This window comes from Bufo gargarizans, chromosome 1, assembly GCF_014858855.1.
Source record: "Bufo gargarizans isolate SCDJY-AF-19 chromosome 1, ASM1485885v1, whole genome shotgun sequence".
NCBI classification, from domain to species: Eukaryota; Metazoa; Chordata; class Amphibia; order Anura; family Bufonidae; genus Bufo; species Bufo gargarizans.
Genome location: NC_058080.1, coordinates 428,166,381 through 428,191,642, shown reverse-complemented (window position 1 = coordinate 428,191,642; position 25,262 = coordinate 428,166,381). Strand labels below are relative to the sequence as shown.

The following is a 25,262-nucleotide window of genomic DNA, read 5'->3' as shown; positions in this document are numbered from 1 at the left end:
CGGTCGATACGGACGCGGCGATACCTAATATGTATACTTTTTTTTTATTTATGTAAGTTTTACACAATGATTTCATTTTTGAAACAAAAAAAATGATGTTTTAGTGTTTCCATAGTCTAAGAGCCATAGTTTTTTCAGTTTTTGGGCGATTATCTTAAGTAGGGTCTCATTTTTTGCGGGATGAGATGACGGTTTGATTGTTACAATTTTGGCGTACATGCGACTTTTTTGATCACTTTTATTACCTTTTTTTGGGAAGTAAGGTGGACAAAATTTCAATTTCATCATAGTTTTTTATTTTTTATTTTTATGGCGTTCACCGTTCGGGTAAAGTAACATGACCGTTTTATAGATCAGGTCGTTACGGACGCGGCGATACCAAACATGTGTAGGGAATTTTATTTTTTTAATTTTTGATCAGTGATAAATGTGTTTTTTGATTTTTACCTTTTTTTCACTTTTTTTTTGACCCAGACCCACTTGGTTCTTGAAGATCCAGTGGGTCTGATGTCTGTATAATACAGTACTGTACTCTATATAGGGCTCTGTACTGTATTTTACTTACACTGAACAGATCTATGCTTTCAGCACAGATCTGTTCAGCACCATGGACAGCAGGCGTCCTGTTGCCATGGGAACCTTCCCCGTCTGCTCAGTTATGGTCAGAACTGCGCAGACGGGGAAGGGTAAGGACGGGGCTCTGGGGGGCTGTCTGGGGGCTCTCTCCCTCTCCATCGGGGGCTGCAAAGGCACTGCAGCCCCCCGATCGGAGAGGGAGGGAGCTCCCTCTTGCTGTTAACTTTTTCCATACAGCGGTCCGTACGGACCGCTGTATGGAAAGGGTTAAACGGCTGACATCGCATCACCGATGTCAGCCGTTTATACCAGGGTGCCAGCAATGTGCTGGCACCCTGGTATACCCACTGTACACCAACGATTATTCAATGGGAGGCGGGCGGGGGATCGCGATCCCGCCTGCCGTACCTCCCGCACCGCACCGGGGGGGGGGGGGGGGGGGGTGGTGATAAATATATATTTTCGCCACACTAAAGTTTCTGATCGCCGCGGTCAGGGACCGCAGCGATCAGAAACTGCAGAAAGCGCAACAAACCGCAGGTCTGAATTGACCTGCGGTTTGTTGCGATCGCGGACATGGGGGGGTCACGGGACCCCCCCGCGCATTTAGCCGAGGTGCCTGCTCAATGATTTGAGCAGGCACCTTGTTCCGATCACAGCCGGCCGCACGGCAGTGATCGGAACAACACATGACGTACCGGTACGTCATGTGTCCTTAAGGATTTGGGAAACATGCCGTACCGATACGTCATGTGTCCTTAAGGGGTTAAAGGGGTTACTCCGCAAAAATATTGCTTTATTTAAACCCAGCACCAAAATCGAAGCCAATTTTCCATAAAAAAATTGCATATTTCACCATTCAATTTAAAAGCTGTGTATAGCGCCACATGCTCTTTGAGTTGCTTTTCCTTTTTGTGTCCACCTCAGTAACAGTGCTGAAGTGGACGTGCATGTGCAGTTGTGATGCTAGGTCTTGTCCTGGAGACAAGAGGGATCCCTTGTTTGGGGAGAAGACTGAATGACCCAACCTTTTCTGCTCATCGGGGGAGGTGCTGAGAAAGCGCAATGGCAGTCTTCCCCTCTGACAAGCCGAGGAGCTGCATCAGCGCTGAAATACCTAGAGACTTGGCTTAAGGCCTCTTGCACACAACCTAAGACTTTTTCAGTATTTTGCGGTCAGCAAAAAATACATCCGTGTGCATTCCGTTTTTTACGGAACGGAACAGCTGGACCCTGATAAAACAGTACTATCCTTGTCCGTTATGCGGACAATAATAGGACATGTCCTATCTTTGAACAGAAATATGGAAACGGAAGGCATACGGATCCATTAAAATGAATGGTTCCGTATACGGAACGCTAAAAAATGAAATGTAAACAGGGAAAAATAAAAACGTTTGTGTGCAAGAGGCCTTAGGAAGATGCTGCTTTACTAGGTCTACTTTATTATTACCTGGGAGGGGTTACCAGTAGCGCTGTATGTGGATTCTGGGGGGAGGGAGCAGAAAGTCTATAAATGCAGAGAGAGGCAGCATTATGTGATTCAGAGCAGCATCTCGCCAACAATCCAGACACAGTTCTTAAAGGAGCTTTGTTGGTAAATTAGGAAGAAAATGAGTAATAGGCAATGTAAAGCGGTTGACTGGGATCTGACCAGTGGGGCCCCTCGCGATCACGCTACCACTTCATTCATCTCTACGGGACTGTCGGCTCTATCTTTGGCAGCCACATAGAGTTGAATGGAATCAGAGTATACATAGTATACATACATGTTTGTAATGGGACAGCCCCTTTAATTTCCACTGACACTCGCATAGCTGAGTATATGTTAAAGGGGTTGTCCACCAGCCAGTGGGACCCACCACCGATCACAAGAGGAGTTGCCGGAGTCCTCACCTTGAATGGAGCTGCTGTTATGCATGCACTTTGCCGCTCCCTTGAATGTTATGAGACTGCCGGATGTATCCAAGCCCTGTAGTCAGCTTCTCTTCAGCATAGAGTCGAATGGAGCAACAACACACATGCCTGACCACCGCTCTATTCACTCTGGGAACTCCGACTTGTTCCTGTGATTAGTGGAGGTTATTGTGTATAGGAAAGTAGCTCTTATGGTGGGACAGTTTAAGGAAATGCTCAGACAGTTTTTTTCTACGTGAATTTCAGCATGTATTCTGTGCCGAAAGTCACTTACACTCCACCTCCCATTGTTGGCAATGGATAATTATAAGACGCATAATTGAAATCCGTGTCGCAGGGTGCAAAAAGGGACATGTTCCTTTTAGGGGCTATTCAACAACTTTATTTTCAGTCCGCGTCTGATCCGCATTTTTTATGGATCGCACACTGCTCCCATTAACTTTATTGGGGCTGCGAAAAAGTGCGGACAGCATCTGTTTGTACTATTCTTGTTAGTTTGGCGAACAAGAACAGGTATTGTTACAGGGAAGTACACATGGACTGAATCCACAGTTGCGTGAATACCCCACAAGATGCAGATTATCCCTGTTGAATGGGGCTAATCCACATGTGAACCTGTGGCAGTTGCTAAATGCAAGTCCATAGCAGGAATCGGAGTTAGCCATGGATTTTACAGATGGGAAAAATAGGCCATGGGCAGTGGTGCCAGTCACTAATGGTAAAGTCCAGGAATACTTCTTTAATGCTTTGCCTTTTTATACAAATCAAAACCTAGTTTCTCTTTTCTTTCCCCTGCAGATATCGTTTTCCCTGCATTAGATATTCTTCGTTTAGCCGTCAAAAACCCGACTGTCAATGAAATGTTCTGCAGTGAACGAGAAGGAATTGCATTCACTAACTACCTCTTCCAAGTAATGCGGCCCGATGGCAGACAAGCCAACCAACTGCTTGCCCTTAGGACATTGTGCAATTGTTTTTCAGTCGATGCAGGCGCAAAGTTTATGATGTCCCAAAGAGACCGCGTAATAGCAAAATCAATGGAACTAAAATCAGTTTCCAATAAGAATATCCACACGGCTCTGGCCACACTGATCCTCAACTATTCTATCGGTTTACATAGATTAAGTGACTTAGAAGGGAAAGCCCAATGCCTGTCCGCTATCAGCACCGTGCTGGAAGTTGTGCATGACCTGGAAGCTGGTTTTCGACTTCTCGTGGCCCTTGGGACACTGATCAGTGATGATGCCAATGCTGTGCAGTTAGCTAAGTCCCTGGGAGTCGACTCTCAGATTAAGAAATACATGTCCGTCACTGAACCAGCCAAGGTGAATGAGTGCTGCAGGCTGCTTTTAAATACTCTCTAAGTTTTTTTTTCTTTTTACCACCAAAGGAGAAAGGCGTATTCCAACAGCATATTTTTTCTTATCATACCATGAATACACTGAATGCTGACAGTTTATCTAGTCTTTAAAATCTAAGTTGACGGAAATAAATTTTTGCACTGAATGTATGCCTTCTGCTCGTTGTTTGTCGTTAACGCTATTTGACCTTTCATTAGTTGTATATGAATCACATCACTAAAAGACAGGTCCGTGGTGGAATGTACCAAATCTGCCCTCACGGTGTAGGTCTCAATAGTAGTATACAGGGATGACACCTTAAACCCATCAAGAGGTGAGATTCCTGGACCGTCTGTAGACTCGCTGGGAAGACATGAATGGTGTTTGAGACAAGGCTGGGATAAAGGAGAGGGACAATAGTCTTCCACTTGAAGGATTGCTTGAAGAATATTGCATTGTGCAAGTAATCAATGGTATTCCTATTCCATGCAGTACTAGGCTTATGCTGCACATTCCCCTTTATAAGGGAAATACTTTAAAGGGGTTGTCCGGGTTCAGAGCTGAACCCGGACATACTCTTATTTTCACCCAGGCAGCCCCCCCCCTGAGGCTAACATCAGAGCAGTTCATGCTCCGATGCGCTCCCTTGCCCTGCGCTAAATCGCGCAGGGCACAGGCTCTTTTGTTTATCATAAAACACTGCTGGGCGGAAGCTTCTGCCCGGCCGTGTGTTTAGTGACGTCACCGCTCTGATGGGTGTGCTTTAGCGCTGCCCTAGCAGTTTTATTGGCTAAGGCAGCGCTAAATCCCGCCCATCAGTGCCGGTGACGTCACCGGGCTGCCTGTCAGCCCCATGGAGATCCTGGTACATCACCGAAACTCCAAAAAAATGCATTTGCCCTGTGCGATTTAGTGCAGGGCAAAAGAGAGCATCTGAGCATGAACTGACAATGTCTGACAATGACAGCACTGATTGGATAGTGAGACTGTGCAGGTACAACCTTCCCAAATGATTACCTCCCCTCTGCATCCTTACTGAAGGCTAATAGCAATTCAGTCATAACTTCTAGCAGTAATAATAAAGGAATAGTACAACATACAGACATAAGAACAGATGCTCCAGGATTGTTTTTACATGGGGAATGTGTGTAGCTATTAGAACAGACCTGTGAGGAGTGGTGACAGGTCCTCTATAAGATCTGCACCACGGGTAAATTCACGCTGTGGATCTTTCCGCAGAACATGAAAGACTTCTTCAAATGACTGATGTTTTTAAATTGCTGTGCACACAAGTCGCAGTATTTCTGGCCTTATCCTCCAGATGAATTCACACTCAGCGCGTTTCTCTACCACAAATTTTGGTCCTAGCAACTCCACTATAAAATCTGCACGTAACATACAGATTGGGACATATTTGATACAGCAAAAGGTGCCGCGTGTGAATCCACCCTGAACTCTTACCGTGTGATCAATTCAATGAATACACAAGACAGAAACCATCATGGTTGGCGAGTTATACCAGTCTATATAGGCCCCGAGACCCAGGCATTGTGCCCCACCCCGAGTCCATGCCAGTAACAGCAGCAGCCACGTTTCCTCATGAAACTGCGTATACAACACTGAAATGAGACACAACAACATGGTCGCTGCCTGTATATGTAATAGCAAAGCATAACTCGTACAACTGCACCCTCATGCCCAGAAAGTGGTAGTAAACATTAAGAAGCAGTCCTTACAGATGAAAGGAGTAAGAAATAATATCTGGCCCACGAATAAGCGCTTCACTTTGCACACCAAGAGGTGTCTGCAGGTTGGAGACCTGAAAATTATGTCCCTCTATGTCACAGGTGTTAAATCGCCCGGCGGAAACGGTGACACGCTGGTAAAGTGTGAAAGCAACTGGAAGACCTGAAGAGGCGAGAAGACTGCGGAGAAAGTGCAGGCGAAGAGTAGACCGGACTTTCTGACTTTCGGCATCAGAGCCATGATGTGCCAAAGCCCGCGGTGAGGAGGGATCAAAACCACGCCCAGAAGGAGACGGTGGCCGGGGAAGGCGTATTATGGGAACCTGAGGAAGAAGTGGAGGTTCCTGAAAGGAAAAAATAACGTCATAAGCACAGCAAAAAAAGGACGCTAGATATCTGGAATATATATATTTGCAATACTGAGGACCATAGATGACCCGTTAGATCATGTTTCCCGTATGTCTCCAGAAGTCACTTTAATAGGATGCCAGCATTGTAAGTCGGCTCATGAGAATTCTTCCATCAGACATTCCATGATCAACTGTGAGTGGTAGTATTCCAAAGTGGAAGCGTTTAGGAACCACAACATCTCAGCCAAGTGCTGAGGAGCAGATGGCCTGCTGACTATACCTGCAAGGCTCCAAACCTACTCTGACATTAATCGGCTTTTCTGGAATTTTTAAACTGATGACCTATCCTCAGGATATGCTGTGCTTGGTAAGTTGTGAGAGGACAGCAGTACCGCTGCCTTCTCATACAGCTGATCGGGGCCAGGTATCAGGCCCCCACCGATCAGATACTGATGACCTATCCAGAGAATAGGTCATCAGTATCAAAATTAGGGACCGACCGATTATCGTTTTGGCCAATATACAGGATTTTCAAAGTTATCGGTATCAGCATCTATTTTGCCGATAACGAATCGGGAACAAGGATTGCGCTGCTGTCGGCGCTCTCTGTGTTCCCTCAGCAGCACAGGGGAGAAGGAAGCAGTGTCTCCCCTGTGCCACTGCTGCCAATGAGAGAAGGGGAGGAGCTGTGGCCACTGTGCCACCAATGATGTTAACTCACTCATTCAAATTCAACATGAGGCGGGAGCTGGCTGCAGAATCACATAGCTGCACCCGACCTCTATGTCATTGGTAGCAGTGGCCACAGGGTCTCCTCCTCCTCCTCACTGGTATATCGGCCTGAAAGTTCACAGATTATCGGTATCTGCTCAAAAAAAAAAAAATCATCAATATCGGTCGATCCCTAATCAAAATCCCGGAAAACCCCATTAACTTCAGCACAAAAACTGTGCACTGGGAGCTTCCCATCATAGGTTCCCATGGCTGAGCAGCTGTTATCAGGGTTTGCTCTAGGTTCCTAAGTTCATGCTTCAGAAAACCAAGATATTTCAAACATGTATGTCTCCAACTTTGTGGGAACAATTTAGGGAAGGCCCTCTTCTGTTCCAGTATGACTGGTCCATAAAGGCATAGCCAGGTGAGCTTGGTGTGGAAGAAGCGGGCTGGCCTTGACCTGAACCCCGATGAACTAGAACAGACATTGTGAGCCGGCCCTCTCAACCGACCTCACAAATGTTCTTCTAGATAAGGCCTCCTGCACACGACCATATGTGTTTTGCGGTCTGCAAAAAATATAGAGGACGTCCGTGTGCATTCCGTATTTTGCGGAACGGCACAGCTGGTCCTTAAAAGAACAGTACTATCCTTGTCCATAATGCGAACAATAACAGGACATGTTCTATTTTTTTGCAGGCTGGAAATACGGAAATGGAAGGCACACGGAGTAACTTCCTTTCTCTGGCGGACCCATTGAAATGAATGGTTCCGTATACGGTCCTCAAAAAAATGGAACGGACACAGAAAGAACATACGTTCATGTGCATGAGGCCTTAATGAGCAAAGATTTTCCACAAACACCACAAAATCTGGTAGAAAGCCTTCCCAGGAGAGTGGACACCCCATCCATATTAATGTATAGATATAGAGTGGGAGGTCGGTGCCCATAGCTTTCTCCATGTACAGTACCTCCAGTACACACACAAAGGCTACATGCACACAACCATATGGTTTTTGCGGATCCGCAAAATAAAAATGGATGCCATCTGTTTTTTGTGGATCCATTGTAACAATGCCTAAAACGGACAAGAATAGGACATGTTCTATTTTGTTTGCGGGGCTACGGAACAGACATACTGATGCGGATAGCTGTCCGCGTTTTTGCAGACCCATTGAAATGAACGGGTCCGCAACCTATCCGCAAAAAAAAAACAAAAAACGTTCGTCTGCATGTAGCCTAAGGGACATACTTATTAAAGGGTACCTAAACCTTCATGTAAAACACAGGACAGATCCATACTCTGCTGCACGCTCTGTGTGCCCGAGCCGTGGACTCAGAGCTGCAGCAGTCCAGATACATACACTCACTCTCTTCTCGCTCATGCTTGAGTCACGTGACATCGCTTCCGCCTGACGCTGACGTCACAGACGCTCTATGGAGGAGACCGGAAACGGCGCTTGCTCAGTGAGCTTTAGATTTACTGCAGACGCACCGAAGCCACGAATGACAAGAAACCAGCAATTCCTATACAAATGTGCCTCGCTTTGGCTTCCTCATTCTCCTCTCTGCCCTCACTTGCAATGGCTTCCCCAGGACGTGCGTCAGTTGCGTGTTGACGTCCCGCGTTGTACGGGACACCGCTAGGGACATGTCGCTGCAGAGCTGTAATAGGTGGAAGATGATCTGGAGGGGACTGTAGCTGGTGGGAATTGGTTGTTTTCCTGTGGAGTGCTCCCCCGGAGACAGCCACAGCTCAGTCCTCCTAGTACACAGCCATGACCGGCGGGAAGAAGAGCACCAAAGAAAAGAAGAAGAGGAGGAGGTCAGCCTCCTGTGACACTGGCTCTCAGGGGGAGAGGAAGAAGAGGAGCACAGAGCCCAGCCAACAGGTCTTTATGGTACATTCATTGTGAAGGGGGCGAAGTGACTAGTGTGCCCTGTCTCCTGCAGGAGGGTGACTGCCCTAGGGCCCATTCACATGCAGCAGATTAGTCGCAGAAATGGAGGTCCATGCACATGCTGCAGAATCAACGAGCGGATGTTCTGCAATGAATCTTCATGATACGATGAGCACAGAGATCAGGCTTGGGGCTCATGCACACGACCGTATGTATTTTGCGGATAGAATGCGGACCCCTTCATTTCAATAGGTCCACAAAAAATGCGGACAGTACACCATTTGCTGTCCGCATCCGTATGTCCGTTCCGTAGCCCCTCCAAAAAATAGAACATGTCCTATTCTTGTCCGTTTTAGGCATTGTTACAATGGATCCACCCAAAAAAAAACGGATGACACATGGATGTCATCAGTTTTTTTTTAGTTTTTTTTTTTTGCGGATCCGCAATTTGCAGACAGCAAAACGCATACGGTCGTGTCCATGTAGCCTAAACAACATTTCTTAGTTTCAGGATTATGCCCCCTCTCCCGGTGACCAGATGAGTAGTGTTATAGTAGAATGTCCGGCCTTATGTCTCCAGACTCATTTCCTGAATTTGCCCCGATGACTGCGTACAGGGTTAAATTAAATGTTGAGTAGATGCATCACCATTTAACCCATGGATAGAAGCTACATTCACACGACATAAAAAAAAAAATGGACATGAAAAACGGACACGTTTGTTTATTGTGGGCATTTTTCTGCTATTTTTGCATCTGTTTTCTCACCATTTGTAATGGGTGTTTTGCATCTGATTTTCATGGCTGTTAAAAATGGATGGCTTTCATTGGCTTTTTAAAAATAATTAAATCCCAATCCCTGCAGTATACATAATGTCCCCTAGTGGCCCATAGCAGTAATAATGTCCTCCATAGTGGCCCCCAGCATGACCCACAACAGTAATAATGTCCCATATAGTGACCCCTAGTAGTATTAATGTCTCCCATACTGGCCCTCATGAGTAATAATGTCCTCTGTAGTGGCCCACAGCAGTAATAATGTCCCTCATAGTGACCCCTAGTAGTATTAATGTCTCCTATACTGGCCCTCAGGAGTAATAATCTCCTCCGTAGTGGCCCCCAGCGTGACCCACAACAGTAATAATGTCCCTCATAGTGACCCCCAGTAGTTTTAATGTCTCCCATACTGGCCCTCAGCGGTAATAATGTCCTCCAACTATAATAATGTCCCCATAGTGGCCCTCAGTAGTATTAATGTCTCCCATAGTGGCCCCCAGCAGTATTAATGTCTCCCATAGTGGCCCCCAGCAGTATTAATGTCTCCCATAGTGGCCCTCAGCAGTAATAATGTCTCCCATACTGGCCCTCAGCAGTAATAATGTACTCCATAGTGGCCCCCAGCAGTAATAATGTCCTCCAGCCATAATAGTGTCCCCATAGTGGCCCTCAGCAGTAATAATGTCCTCCATAGTGGCCCTCAGCAGTAATAATGTCCTCCAGCCTTAATAATGTCCTCCATAGTGGCCCTCAGCAGTAATAATGTCCTCCAGCCTTAATAATGTCCTCCATAGTGGCCCCCAGCAGTAAGAATGTCCTCCAGCCATAAGTGTCCCCTATAGTGGCCCCCAGCAGTAAGAATGTCCCCCAAAGTCTCCTCAACTGTTATGTTTTTTAATATTATTTTTTTTGCCAACAAAATCCAAATGACCCCCTCATTCACTTGTATGCACAGAGGCAGTCGCTCCTCTCTTGATGCTCAAGCGTGAAGACGTCACCATGCACTCCCAGCCCGATCACATGGTGCCGACATTTTTTTAACTCCTAAAAGGCCATTTAGCACTAGTCTAGATGTTTTGAGCTGTCACAAATTCATATGGAGAATCATTGTATTCCTTTTTTGAGGATTCAGTTTCTTCTTTCCCCTGGATTGTCACATTTAACAGCACTGAATATAGGTTTGACTACTCTCGGAGTATTGTAGACTAATGTGCTTAAGACTATTTATCGTCTCCAGGAACCAGAATCCTCTGCTCTGTTTGCTGGAACAAGGGAAGAAGATGTTGAAGAGCTAAGTGATATAGAAGAAGGAGGACTAGACCTGAGTGTGCCCCTGAAGCCTATAAGCTTTTACATCTCTGACAGGAAAGAGATGCTGGACCACTGCTTCCGGGTACTTGGGGATAGGAAGCTGAAGAAGATGCTTCCTGATATGCTAAAGGTAAAAATAGATTACTTCGCAGAATTGGCATTTAAATAGTTAAAGGGGTTTTCCAGGATTTTTTTTAAACTGGTGGCCTATCCTCAGGATAGGTCATCAGTATCTGATCAGTGGGGGTCTGACAGCTGGGACCCCCGCCAATCAGCTGTTTGAGAAGGCATTGCCACTCACAGTTGCGCTGCTGCCATCTTGAAACTTTGCCTAGGCCAGTGACGTCACCTTCATCGGTCACATGGGCGGAACTGCAATACCAAGCAAAGCCGCTATACTATGTACGACGCTGTGCTTGGTGGGCGAAGAGAAGGTTGTAGCACTACTGCAAGCGCACAAAACTTTTTCAAACAGCTTATTGGCGGGGCTGCCGGGCTTCAGACACCCAGGAATCAGATACTGATGACCTATCCTGAGGATAGGTCATCAGTTAAAAAAAATCTCGGAAAACCTCTTTAAAGACTGGGTACCTCCTAGCCTGGTTTTCGCTGACAGATCTACTTGGCAACCAGGATAGGTCATCAGTATCTGATTAGTGGGGGTCTGACAGCTGGGACCCCCACCTATCAGCTGTTTGAGAAGGCATTAGCACACAGTTGCGCTGCTGCCGTCTCTAAACTTTGTCTAGGCCAGTGACGTCACCTACATCGGCAACTGTGAGTGCCAGTGCCTTCTCAAACAGCTGATTGGTGGGGGTCCCAGCTGTCAGACCCCCACTGATCAGATACTGATGACCTATCCTGAGGTTCCAAGTAGATCTGTCAGCGAAAACCAGGCTAGAGGTACCCAGTCTTTAAAGAGGTTTTACAAGACTTTTATATCCAGGTCATAATTGGAACACTCCAATATCTGTTCTCTTCGCGGTGTCAGCATGCATCTGCATAGGCATCACTACAGTTAAAGGCAGCCTGTCAGCAGTTTTGACTATGCAAAAATTGCTGACAGCACTACGAAGGAGCTCAGGAGAGCAGGACAACTATGCCTTTGTGGAGCTTTTCTCCTCAGGAGTAGTGAGAATATGAACTTTTATTCTGTTATACCCCTACAAGTGCACTCTGCTCTCTGCATGGAGCCGCTTCATAGCGCCTTCCCTCTGCTGTGAGTGACAGCTGTAGCAGTCCCTTGGTTGGACGCTGCAGTTATCACGCAGAAGGGAGTAGCTGTGAAGCAGCTCAACGCAGAGAACACTTCACAGGCAAGCTCCACCTGCTGAGCACTTGCAGGAGCAGAATCTGGTAGAGTAAAAGCTGATATTCATGCTACACCTGATAATAAAAGCTCCACAGAAGATATTGTTGTTCTGCTGTCCACAGACCATACTTAACATTTTAAGAACTGCTGACAGACTCTTTTTTAAGCACCCATTTTTAATACAAGGAGGTGCAGTCTAAACCCTTATCTATTAGCTATAGTATAGGGAATAGTCTTCCTACTGAAAATGATATAGAAAAGGCCCTTCCATTGAAACACTTAAAATGTAAAACCAGTTTTTTTTAAATGTAATTCTAGTCTGTGTTATCGGTGTGATACGTTACTGTCTAGAATTCTGAGGCAGTTGTGAAGTGGTGACCTCAAAACCTCCTGTATGGATTCATTCACATCAATATCTACATCCTAACCAGCTTGTATAGTGGGAATTCTATATTGTCAGGTCCGGAACTATATGGACATTGTGATTTATAGTAATTTATCCTTGCACCATCACAGTGGAAAGGCAGCAAGATGTGATTAACGTTAACGTAGGTTTAACAACATTATTACATTAAGCGTTTTGGACAGGAGTACTCAAATACTGTTTGTAAAGGTCCATATACTTGGGTCTGCCTCCCCACACAGTAAGGATGCTCCTTTTGTGCCCCAACACAGTATGAATGTCCACTTAGTGCCTCCCCATGCAATGATACCCAAAATGCCCCTTCCTGGTAGGATATTATAGTGCTAATGCTACGCTTATTCATAAAGTGAGATGCTTGGCAAATGCATTTTGTACAAAACCATCTGAGCCTGTATGCCGTACGTCAAGGCGATCTCTGTTAGACGGGTCCTAACACTAAATACTACCTGTTATGCGCCTTAATGGCCGTCATAAAGTTCAGGGAGTGTTGGATCCACATGCATGCTGGATCCACTCTGCCTTTTACCATTTTTGGTGCCATAATGGCCTCCATTACAAGGGATGCAGAGCCCACTCCATACCTTTTCTTGTGCCAGACAGCTTCTAATGAATGTAGTGAGAGCAGGCTACAGCTTTATACTGAAACTAATTAAAATCAGCCTATGGGGCAGACAGGCTAATGCAGTGCATGACTCGCTGGAGTGCCACATCTCCAGCATTGTAAATCTGCAAAGAAAAGGGGGTTAGTCAGCACGCTGCCATGGTTAGGTGCACGCTGCCATGGCTGAAAACAGAAAAAAGAGGAATGTATCATTCCTCTTCTTTTCTTCTCTGTTTAAACAGACATGTGATGCCCGTTAAAAAAATGTACATCACATGTCAGTGGTGCGCATGTAACCTTAGGTTCTGCTGATGTGCTGGATGCAGAGGTCAGGGAAGTACTTGGCGACTGTGCGGTGTGAGCCTGGGTAAGACACTGGCTCTGGATGAATGATTTTTTATTCTGCGTGGACCACGGTGACTGCCAACCTCTGCACCTACACTCCTGCCAGAAATGAGCTCGTAATATGCACCCTGCCCAAACAGTATTGCCCAGCCCTAGGTGTGTTTGATTTAATTCCACACAATGGGGGAAATTTATCACTGGGGGAACTTTTTTTTCCAGTGGTGGTAGGGGGGGAAGGGGGGTTTGTGGAGCAGATGCCTATATCAACCAGTGATCCTGTTGGTTGCATTTTGCAAAAGTCCTCTGAAAATTTCGAGCTGAAATCAGTTTGGTTGCCACTGGCAAGAATCTCTCTTTCCCCGGCCCTAGGGGTTGTCCAGCCGTTAATATTGACGACCTATCGTTAGGATATGTCATCAATATCTGATCTGTGGGGATCCAAAACCTGGCACCCCCGCTGATCAGCCGTTTGAAGAGGAGGAGGCGCTCCACGCGAGCGCCACTTCCACTTCATTACACTGCGCTTCGTGTCAGAAGTGCAGTGTAATAAAACTACTCGCTCCGGTCAAGTAAATGGAGCAAGTGCTTGTAATTACAGTGCACCACCTCCTCGTCTCACAGCTGATCGGCAGGGGTGCCGGCTGTCCCAACCACGGCAGTCGGATATTGATGACCTATCAATATTAACAGCTGGACAACTCCTTTAAATCTCTACCAATATTTCTCTTATGACAGAGATCAAACCGGGCAGTGTCATGAGATCAATACCTTAATTATTTAGTGACTGTAGAGATTCAACTTTAGTTAGGTGGTCTCTGTCATTTAGGAAAAAAGGATTGAAGATCTGTTAAAGGGTTTCACTTATCTACAAGATGGGTGATAAATATCGGACCAGGAGGGTGGGATAAGCAAAAAAAAAACTACTGAAGGATTACATTTTTTAACTTGGTGAAGGCAGTACAAGGCACTAATGTATTGTGTTTGTCCATATTGCCTCCTTTGCTGGCTTGACTTATTTTTCCATCATGTTATACACTACTCTCATCCATGGGGTTACGGCCACCAGTGCAGGGTAGATACGAGGTGGCGGAGATTGCAGTTGTTACGCATGCGTGCTCCCATGGTCAGTTTTTCCTATAGTGTGCAAGAATGGCCACTGCTGCAATCCAACACGCATGTGCAGCAGATCCTGTCCCAGCCACCTCGTATCTGCGCTGCAGCGGTGGCCGTAGCCCCTGGAGATGAGCAGTGTATAATGTGATGGAAATATGAATCAAACCAGCAAATGCGGCAATATGAACAATCACAATACATTAGTAAGTGCCTTGTATTAACTTTCTCTACATGATGAATGCCACTTGCTGAAGTGAGACGATGCCTTTAACACACACTGTTCCATAGTGTCTGTCATATGTCACCCAGAAATGTGACATATGCCTATGTGTAGCGCTGTCATCTCCTTTTTGTGTGATCCATGGTTATCTATAAAACCCATATACACTTCAGAACGTAAGTCCATTTTCCTATATCTGGTGTATACACGTTCTTTAATCTGATCCAATATGTCATACCATCAGCAAGTCAGAGTGTTTTATGTTTGTGAAATGTGTTTGGTGTGAGGCAATCCATTTATTTGTCTTTTATATTGTAGGACTTGTCTCTTGATGAGATCAAACAGCTTTGTCTTGAGCAAGTAGAAATGGAAACTGATGAAAGTTTGTTAAGGATCCTTCAGGGTAAGGCAAGCACATTGATTGTTTTTGTAGTGCCATGTACATATTTACTAGCATTGATATTTCCCATGATGCCCACGGCCTACCTTCTGAGGCTGGTTATTCTAGTTAAAATCAGTACACGCTTAATTACTTGTTGCCTTCTAGACGAAATGAGGGTTAAAATCCCTAAGGGCTTGTGGCACCAATTAAATGTACACCCTGAATATAGCTTAGCAGCTGGAAACCCCTAAGGAGCAGTGACTACAAGGAGCCCATGGCATCTGCAAAGCAGCAGCTGTGTTACAGGCATGGTTTCATTGTGTGGACTGTAAATGACAAGTGAAAATCAGAAGTCAGAGCACAGAAAATATACATTGGATACAGTGTATAGAGGAGGGGGAGTTCACTCCTCATGAATGTGCCATTTTGGCTAGTAGTAGTATGGAGCTGTATTACTGTATGCTACTCTTGCACAGGCCAGTGCACTAAAGGGTAACTGTCATGTTTTCATCAAAAATCTATTTTAGCATATGTTACTGCTGCAGCAGCATTATGCATAAAACAGTCTTTAGTTTCTTCACATACCACTGTTTTCCTTCAGTTTTTCCATTAGTTATAGCTGTTTAGACATTTACAATATGAGGACAATCTCAAGATGGCTCCTCTGCCAGTTCTCTGAGGCCAAAACTGCTTTCCGTCACTTCCCATATACACTTGCTGTAGCCAGCAGCTCCCTGCCAGCCAATCGGATTACTGAGATACGCCTCCTCACTCTGAAGCCTAATGCAGGCATGCAGTGTGAAGAAAAATCACTGAATAAAGTGGCCTAAATGGGAGGAAATGCTCAACCCCAAACACTGTAGTGTGTTTATAATCAGGGGAGCAATTCCTCCGCAAGTGATCTGTTGCTAACGGCAATCCCCAGCAAAAATGCATACAATGGAGGATGCTGGCAGCGGACCACATGCACCACAAAAGCATCCTACACAAGATGAAATAATGTGTGGATGAAAAAATTAAAATACATAAATCACTGAAAAAAGGTGCCCCACAATAATATGCGACTGACCATACTGGCTAGACCAGGGATGGGCAAACTCGGCCCTCCAGCTACAAATTAAAACTCCAGCTGTTTTAAAACTACAAATCTCATCATGCCCTGCTGTAGGCAGACTGGGAATGATGGGATTTTTTAGTTTTAAAACAGCTGGAGGGCCGAGTTTGCCCATCCCTGGGCTAGACCCTCACGCTGATATTAAAAGCTGAGACTTTAGCCAATATCTTCCAGTCAGGAAGATATCGGAGCCCTGTGCACCTCGTCAAGGTATCTCAGTGTGGCTTGGGTCCTACCGCTAAACTTTCATGTATGAACACAGTCTGATAGGTGCTAAGGACCGACTCACAGCCACATGGCCTGTTATAGGTGGGACTCGCAGCCTCCTCCTCCCTCCTAGTGTATTAGGGATCTTACTATGGAGGTACAGTGCCTTGCAAAAGTATTAACCACCCTTGACTTTTTTTTGTATTTTGGTGCCTGGTATTAACATGGATTGTTTTAGGATTTGCATCATTTAATGTGCAGAACATGCCCACAACTTTGAAGATTTTTTTTTTATTGTGAAGCAAACAACAAATAGGACAAAATAACATAAAAAGTCAATGTGCATAACTATTCACCCCCCCTAAAGTCAATACTTTGTAGTGCCACCTTTTGCGGTAATCACAGCTCTGGATAAGTCTCTATGAGCTTGCCACATCTTACCACTGGGATTTTTGCCAATTCCTCTTTGCAAAACTGCTCCAGCTCCTTCAAATTGGATGGTTTGAGCTTGTGAACAGCAATCTTTAAGTCTGACCACAGATTTTCTATTGGATTGAGATCTGGGCTTTGACTAGGCCATCCCGACACATTTACATGTTTCCCATTAAACCACTCAAGTGTTGCTTTAGCCGTGTGTTTGGGGTCATTGTCCTGCTGGAAGGTGAACCTCTGTCCTAGCCTCAGATCACGCACAGAGTGGTACAGGTTTTGCTCAAGAATATCCCTGTATTATTTTTGCTGAAAGTAATGGCTTTCCTCTGGCCACTCTGCCATAAAGCCCAACTCTATGGAGCGTACGGCTTATTGTTGTCCTATGTACAGATACTCCAGTCTCTGCTGTGGAACTCTGCAGCTTCTCCAGGGTTACCTTAGGTCTCTGTGCTGCCTCTCTGATTAATGCTCTCCTTGCCTGGGCCGTGAGTTTTGGTGGGTGGCCGTCTCTTGGCAGGTTTGCTGTTGTGCTATGTTCTTTCCATTTGGTTATGATAGATTTGATGGTGCACTTGGGGATCATCAAAAATTTGGATATTTTTTTTTTTTTTTTATAACCTAACCCTGACTTGTACTTCTCAACAACATTGTGCCTTACTTGTTTGGAGAGTTCCTTGGTGTTAAAGGCAGTGTTTTGTTAGTGATGCCTCTTGCTTAAGTGTTGCAGCCTCACTTCACCAACTAGACTGTGTTCTGATCCATCACATAAAATTCAGATTAACAAAACATTGAACTTAAGGCTGTAATGTAACAAAATACGAAAAAAGTCAAGGGGGGTGAATACTTTTGCAAGTCACTGTATGTAGGAGCTTGGCTGTGAGTCGGCCCTTAGCACCTATCAGACTGTGTTCACACACGATAGGTAGTTTAGCGGTAGGTCCCAAGCCACACTGAGATACCTTGACAGGGTGCGCAGGGCTCCGATATGTTCCTGACTGGAAGATATTGGCTAAAGTCTCGGCTTTTAACATCAGCGTGAGGGTCTAGCCAGTATGGTCAGTCGCATATTATTGTGGTGCGCCTTTTTTCAGTGATTCATGCAGTGTGAAGGACTGCCCCTCCGTCTTCCTGTCTTGGCCAGAGACAGACAAGCCATAGCAATGGTCTTTTAACCCTTTCAGTCCCAGGCCTTTTTTTATTTTGCGTTTTTATTTTTCACTCCCCGCCTTCCCATAGTCCTAACTTTTTTTTTTTTTTTCTGTTCCCATAGCCTCAGAGGGCTTATTTTTTGAGGGACAAGTTGTACTTTCTATTGGCGTCATTGCATACCATGTAGTAGGAAACGGGGGGAAAAAATTCCAAACTGGGTAGAAATGGGAAAAAACACAATTATGATAAAGGTTTTTTTTTTTTTTTTTAATTACACTGTATAGTATGCGATAAAATTGACCTGTTATCTTCATTCTCCAGGTCAGTACGGTTCCAACAATACAACATTTGTATAATTTTTCTTGCATTTTTAATACTGAAAAAAATATTTAAACCTTTTGAGGAAAAGAAAATACGTTTTTATAACCATATTCTGACCCCTATAACTTTTTTTATGTGTACGGGGCTGTGTGAGGGCTCATTTTTTGCGGGACGATCTGTTCTTTTCAGTGATATTTGAAGTGTGTGTGACTTTTTGATCACTTTCTATAAAAAAAAATATTGGGTAGGTGGAGTGACAAAAAATGTCAAATTGGCTGTTTTAACTTTTTTTTCCCGTTACGCCATTTGCCGTAAGCCCTTAATATTGTTATATTTTAATAGTATGGGCATTTTTGCACTCAGCGATGCCCATGATGTTTATTTTTTCTATTGGTTAAGTATTTTTATTTTAAGGAAAGGGGGTGATTTGAACTTTTATGTTTTTGTATTTTTTTTTTTTTTTACTTTTTTTTTTTTTTTTTAAGTCACCTTGGGTGACAATAACTGGCAATCATTAGATTGCCCATTGTGTTCATTGCTGTCTATATAGACATTATTAAACACTTCATTTGCGCTATACCAATACAATGCTGCCACCTAGTGGCCTGTATTGGTATAGTACTGAAATAAGGTCAGGCTTCGGACTATTTCATAACAGGTTCCGCGATCTGTCGGGAAGCGCTGTTACCGCAGCAGAAGTGCCCAACTTCCGCTTCCGGACTGTGAAAATGCAGTGGTCACATCTGACCACAGCATCTGAAGGGGAAAATGTACATGTGCCGCGGGTCTCTGCTATTTAAAATAACAGAAACCCGGCGGTTACATGTACGTCATCAGGCATAAAAGGGTTAATGGAGCAGTGGAAAGAGACTGGACAATAATGAAAGCTGTTATTATAAGGTGATTACAACATGTTGTCTGCAGATTCATTTATTTAGCATTTTACTTTTGGTTTAAAAGCCACTTTTTCAATTGGTCTTTATTAAAAAAATATTGATCCTTTCTGTCACAAAGGGTTAACTTTTTCTAGCTGTGTACAATCGTACTTTTTACTTAATCGTACCTTTGTAAATAACTACAAGGTTGTATAACACTTATTTAAGCCACATTCTTATCAGTAAGATGAGAATTGAGCTGCAATGATTGTTTATAAGGTCAGAGATAAGGAGCCGTCAGCAGAGCTGTCTGACAGAACAGAGTGAAAATTCAGATCCTGTAATAGAGAAACTCCAGCCTGCAGAGACGGGTTCAACATTTTTAATAAAAACCATTTGAAAAAATATTTTTTGCTCAAAATGAGTTCAGTGCAATAATACCGAATAATAGCCTCAATAATTTGGGTATCTTCTCCAAACATCTAAATAAAAAGATATTTTTTGTCTCTGTAGCAGGAACTTGCTATTTAAAGGGTTTCTGTCCGCAGGAAAATGGTTATTAACCTGGCTGACATTATTGATGTACTAATGTCAGCTGAACATAACTATATTAGTGCCATCTCACTGAGTGCCGCCGTCATTGGGAAAAAAAACTTGTATAATATGCAAATTAGCCTCTAGGACCAGGGGGGGCGTTGCTCCTGCTCCTAGATGCTCTGTTCTCCCACCTCTGGCCACGCTCTGCTACACTTGATTGACAGGGCCAGGCAGCGCTGGTCTCCTCTTGCCGGCCCTGTCTGTGGTTGAAATCTCGCGTCTGCGCCATCCCGTTAAGTATTTGACGCAGGAGCAGTGAGTGAAGGACGCTCGCCGGCTGACGGCTTCACTCACTGCGCCTGCGCCGAATACTAAATGGAACGGCGCAGGCGTGAGATTTCCACGGCAGACAGGGCCGGCAAGAGGAGACCTCGATTGGCTCAGTTTCATCAGACGGACACCAAGCAAGCTTTTGGTGTCCGTCTCCAAAGTGGAATGGAGACTGAACTGATGCATTCTGAGCGGATCCTTTTCCATTCAGAATGCATTAGGTCAAAAGTGATCCGTTTTGGACCGCTTGTGAGAGCCCTGAAAGGATCTCACTAACGGAAAGCCAAAATGCCAGTGTGAAAGTAACCTTAGCTGGTGGTCTCAATTCATTTTGTAGCAGTCACAGTTGCTGAAGGAATCGCTCCTCCCTCTGCTTCAGTGTTCTCAATACTGACATTTAGACCAGGGTGTTGGCTCGTTTTTGACCTGGCTGCACTAACAATACTCATTTTTCTCTCTTGGACCCCACTTGTCCCCTAGTACTTTGGTCATATTTGTCGTTGTTGGAGGTCAGTTGTAGCTGCAGCCATGACCTTCAGCAATTTCCTGCTATGGATTTCGAATCTCACTAAAGCCCTCATTTGCAGACCTCTTCTGTGGCACATCTACATGGAGGAAGACTCCCTGTCCTCCTTCTTTGGTCGTTGGGCCATCACTTACATACACTGCAGTCTTCTGGTCACTGCACCCCAGTGACGACTCCTTCATATCTATAATCAAGGCCTATAATTCAAGCCTGATCTTCGGCCCCATCTTTGCTGGGCCTTGTCTGCATCCTTTCTTCTTTGGCACACCGTCTCTTAGGGAATACAGCTCCTGGTGCTATTGCATCACATTTAGAGGGAACACACTTGCAAGGGGTCATCTCCGCAGGAGGCAAATTTTCATCTTCCCTTGCACATATTGACCATCCCTCATCTGCTACAGCAATAATTGCAGTAGACTCATGGGGCCAGATTTATCATTAGCTCAGGTCAGAATAATGGAGTGAAAGTCCCAAACGCTAAAACTGCGCACAAATTTGCGACTTTTTTCTGCTCTGCACTATGCTCGTCAGTTTTCTGAAAGTGGGCGTGTTTTCTTATGTAAATGAATCTCTAGACAGATTTACTATTGGGACTATTTAAAAAGTCGCAATTTCACTCCAGTGAGGACCATGCTTATCTTATGAGACTTTTTAATAGAACATGTGACTTTTTCATAAAAACGTGCGACTTTTTCGTAAAGATGTGCGACTTTTGTAAAGCTGCTTTCTGACGGATAAACTGCTACCGTCAAACCACATTTATTACAGTCTTAAAGGGCCGATCATAAATCTGACTTGGCTAAAACTGACTTTAGCCATATGTGAAAGTGGAGTGAGCTGTCAGTCATGATAAATCTGGCCCATTGACTTTTTAGTGCTTATTTAGTACATTGAGAAACATTCATTATATACAGCAATTGACATGCACACGCAGAGCATGGTGGCTCATTAGCTCGGAAAAATTGTGGATGAAGACACTGTTGTTTTAGACCTTTGCGCCACAATCTGCGCCAGAAATGCGTCTAAATTTATTTATTTTGATTTTAATAAATGGACCCCTAATTCTCTAAATAGCTATGTTTTCCTTTTATTTTGCCTAGGAGATCACGAGGAAGAAAACGAAGGAAATTCCAGAGCGGGGCTAAGCAGTCAGTAAGTAGTTAATGGGCATACTTGGAAGTCGGGCTGGGTGATATGGCCTAAATCTATATCACAATATAATTTGAAGCATGTGCGATATAACGAGATAGAGAGAGATATATATAAAAAAAATTTTCTGTATGTATACAAATTACAACACTTTTCAAGAAATTTTTAAGATGTTTATTGTGTAGCAGATCTTTTTCAAACCATGTAAAGATGAAGTGTTAGTAAAACACAAAATTGTTTAAAATAAAGTGCAAAATGTAAAAAAATAAACATTAAATTTCTTCCTTTTGTCCTGAAAACATATTTGAACTAAAAACCCTTCAAGTTCAGCAGGTTTCTTTTCCATTAAGAGGAACCCGTCATCACCTTTTATGCTGCCCATACGAACAGCAGAATAAAGCAGAGACAGGTGAGTTGATTTCAGCGGTCTGTCGTTTAAATGTAAGTGGTTGCTGAGAACCAACATCACAATCATTGCTGGGCCTGGAAAAGAGTCCCGGCCACCTGAGAGTCCTGGTTACTCATGAATTCCTGCTCTCCCTGCTCACCTGCTGATGACTGACAGTCTTCTACCTAGTTTTCTCCCTTTCTCTCTAGGAGAGAACTGCCAACCATCAGCAGGTGGGTGAGAGCGCAGGAGGTTATGTATAACCAGGACTCTTCTCAGGTAGATTTGACTCTTTTCAAGGCCTGGGCTGCAATAATTATGATGCTGGTTCTCAGCAACTACTTAATTTTAGCTCATGAGTGACACCACTGAAATCAGCATTTCTGTCACTGTTTTATGCTGCCCTCTAGGTCAGCCTAAAGCTGATGACAGGTTCCCTTTAAAGAGAACCTGTCACCGGGATTTTGGGTATAGAGCTGAGGACATGGGTTGCTAGATGGCCACTAGCACATCCGCAATATCCAGTCCCCATAGCTCTGTGTGCTTTTATGGTGGAAAAAAAACTATTTGATCCATATGCAAATTAACATAGAAGAGTCATATTTTCACGCTCTGACTCATCTCAGGGTAATTTGCATATGAATCAATTTTTTTTACACAATAGCTATGGGGACTGGGTATTGCGGATGTGCTAGCGGCCATCTAGCAACCCATGTCCTCAGCTCTATACACAAAATCCAGGTGACAGGTTCCCTTTAAATATACAACACTTTTGTTTGCAATATGTCGTGCAAACGAACATAACTGAACGTCAGTGTTTATGCTCCTTGCGTGCCGTGATTAAACTTCTTGCACATCAGACAAGGTTTTGTCCAGTCTCGGGCTTCAGTGCAGATCGGTGGCATGTTACTATGTTGCCACTGGTGCTGAATGCCCTTACTGAGGGGGCACTCGTGGCAGGTATACAAAGGTATTTCTTGGCTAGGCTTGCCACCCTGGGAAAATTAGCCTGATGCAGCCTCCACCACTTCAGTTGGTCAGCTTCTCCTTCTACATCCAGTGCCTGCAGGTAACTCTTAAGCTCAATTTCAATCGCTTCTCTGTCAGTGAGGGCAGCTGGGCTAGGCTGAGCGTATGCCTTTTTGAAAAAGCTGCCCAGACTTCGTTTACTCCTCTTGGGTTCTCTCTTGGCTTCTCCGTCAGCTCCTGTGCTTGTGTGTGATCGTGGTGACTCTGTGGCAAACACAGCTTACGTCTCTAGCAGTGCCTGCATTTCTGCTGCTGCTTTTGACTCTTCGGTCATCTGCTATATATGATGATCTGAAGCGTGGGTCTACAAAGGAGGCCATATCCAGGAGGTCATCAGTTGCAGGGTCTGAGTACTTTTCATTTAAATACTTGAGGGTGGCTCTCTTCATGTCCTTCATTAGGTCTGTGTCAATGTCCTCATCAGCTAGAGGAAGAACTGTGGTGTTTAGAAGGTGGGGCACAGGTTTGACATACGACACACTCACACTCACATACTCTTCTCCAGACAGAGCATCTGTGAACTCCAACAGGGGATTGAGGGTCTTGTTCATAGATTCGAACACATCAATGTCCTTCCAAGTTGGTACCAGGTGCCTGGTTTTCCTGTCTCAGGACCTGTAATATGGCCTTCTCTTGTTCAAGCAGCCGCTGAATCATCTGTTCTCGAGACCCCCATCTTGCCTGGGCATTAGCCCTCTCTTCCTTTTCCAAGTGTAAGAAAAGGCACTCGCTATTTTCTTGCATTTGCCAATTGCATGTTCAACACGGGCGTCTTTCACCCTTCTCTCTAAGGACAAAATTGGAAGATATTAGCACAGTCAACAACCCCTGCATAATGTTGAACTAGTCTAGGACTAAAAAAAAAAAGTTTACCTACCAATGGCAAGGTGGAGCCTGTGGCCGAAGCACTGCAGTCTTGTCCAACCGTTCATTTCCACTGCTTTCACGATATTGTGCGACTGGACCACAAGTCCGTAGTGGTATAGTGCATAGTGTTTTATGCTCCGGAGTTCTTTCTTCACTTGCTCGCGGACTTTGTCATACAGTTTGGGCATTTCAGTTTGGCTAAAGTATTTGCGGCTAGGTACACCGTAACGTGTTTCGAGTGTCTTAATCATGTTCTGAAAGCTGCTTTTCTCCACTGTAAGAAACGGCACAATGTCCTTACACAGGTACAGGGTAATGGCATTTGTAATATCAATCCACCGCCAATTTCTTTCGTCATATGGAATGCCTTTAGAAAATGCTTTTAAAATATTAATCTGGTGTGTAGGGGCAGGGCCACCTTTTTGGTTTCCATTTGACTGACTGGGCGTTTGTGGAGGGCGCAGTTTTGGGCTATCTTCGTATTCCAAAACGTGCTTTGTTTTGAGGTAATAAAACTAATTAGTTGTATTCCCCATCTTCGCTATTAGTGTCGCCCGGTATTAGTTTGCAGATAATATTGTTCTGCTCAACATCTGACTCCTTAAACCCAAACCAGGTCCATATGACCGACGTTGCATCGGTCTTCTTTATGAGCACCTCCTCCTCCTCCACACGTGTAAACTCCTCCATGCTTGCGGGTTGACCAAAACGGGCACACAGCTTGATGACATCTAGGGTTGCAGGAAACTATTATTTTAGCAATTGAGTATTAATCGAGTACTCTACTTTAATAAGAAAAACTTTAAACTAACATATTGCTAAAATTGCTTTATGAAAACAATATTTTTATTTATCAGCCCCATGCCATTGCCACTATCATCATGTCCCCCAGCCAACGCCATCAGCCCCATGTCATTGCCACCATCATCATGTCCCCCAGCCAGTGCCATCAGCCCCATTCCATTGCCACCATCATCATGTCCCCCCAGCCAGCGCCATCAGCCCCATTCCATTGCCACCATCATCATGTCCCCCAGCCAGTGCCATCAGCCCTATGACATTGCCATTTGCCACCATCATCATGTCCCCCAGCCAGCGTTATCAGCTCCATGCCATTGCCACCATAATCCTGTCCCCCAGCCAGCGCCATCATCAGCCCTGAGGCTAATAGGGGACTGATCTGAAACTGATGCAGGTTGGGGGTCTGATCTAAAGCTCATGGCTTCTGGTCAGAGGCCGATAGAGTTTGGGGGGGGGGGGGGGGTTAATTTGAGGTCTGATTTAAAAAAAAATATATATATTTTTTTTTT

At 44.6% G+C, this 25,262-nt stretch overlaps 3 protein-coding genes across 6 annotated transcripts in view; 2 read left to right on the top strand and 1 right to left on the bottom strand.

Moving 5' to 3' along the window:
- Positions 1–3,999, top strand: part of PLAA (phospholipase A2 activating protein) — a 42,769-nt gene extending 38,770 nt beyond the window's left edge. For both annotated transcript variants that reach the window (XM_044271799.1, XM_044271808.1), the window contains exon 14: positions 3,292–3,999. In XM_044271799.1, coding sequence (XP_044127734.1) covers positions 3,292–3,857 — 566 coding nt within the window. In that variant the 3' untranslated portion in view covers positions 3,858–3,999. The remainder of the gene's footprint in view (positions 1–3,291) is intronic.
- Positions 4,000–5,476: 1,477 nt separating this feature from the next.
- On the bottom strand, positions 5,477–8,209 carry GEMIN7 (gem nuclear organelle associated protein 7). 2 transcript variants are annotated; one of them, XM_044271787.1, is made up of 2 exons: positions 8,014–8,209; positions 5,477–5,922 (listed from the first exon to the last, which is right to left on the bottom strand). In XM_044271787.1, exons 1-2 carry the CDS (start codon positions 8,044–8,046, stop codon positions 5,566–5,568), a joined length of 390 nt encoding a protein of 129 aa, XP_044127722.1. In that variant the 5' UTR covers positions 8,047–8,209; the 3' UTR covers positions 5,477–5,565. The 2 variants fall into 2 exon arrangements, with proteins under 2 accessions (XP_044127722.1, XP_044127712.1); XM_044271777.1 differs by having other exon boundaries at positions 8,008–8,207.
- A 70-nt stretch (positions 8,210–8,279) lies between these two features.
- Positions 8,280–25,262, top strand: part of CAAP1 (caspase activity and apoptosis inhibitor 1) — a 39,538-nt gene continuing 22,555 nt past the window's right edge. Inside the window, exons 1-4 of one of the 2 annotated variants that reach the window (XM_044271764.1) lie at positions 8,280–8,535; positions 10,558–10,761; positions 14,965–15,049; positions 21,620–21,671. In XM_044271764.1, the coding sequence (XP_044127699.1) occupies positions 8,422–8,535; positions 10,558–10,761; positions 14,965–15,049; positions 21,620–21,671 (455 nt within the window). In that variant the 5' untranslated portion in view covers positions 8,280–8,421. Of the gene's footprint in view, positions 8,545–10,557; positions 10,762–14,964; positions 15,050–21,619; positions 21,672–25,262 lie in introns of both variants that reach the window. The other variant, XM_044271756.1, reaches the window with a different exon arrangement.

Excerpts from the sequence above, each read along its gene's own strand:
- GEMIN7 (XM_044271777.1), bottom strand. The coding sequence starts at position 8,046 with ATGTCACGTGACTCAAGCATGAGCGAGAAGAGAGTGAGT. Across the intron at positions 5,923-8,007 it reads TGAGCGAGAAGAGAGTGAGT|GAACCTCCACTTCTTCCTCA; the intron begins GTATGTATCTGG and ends TTTTCCTTTCAG.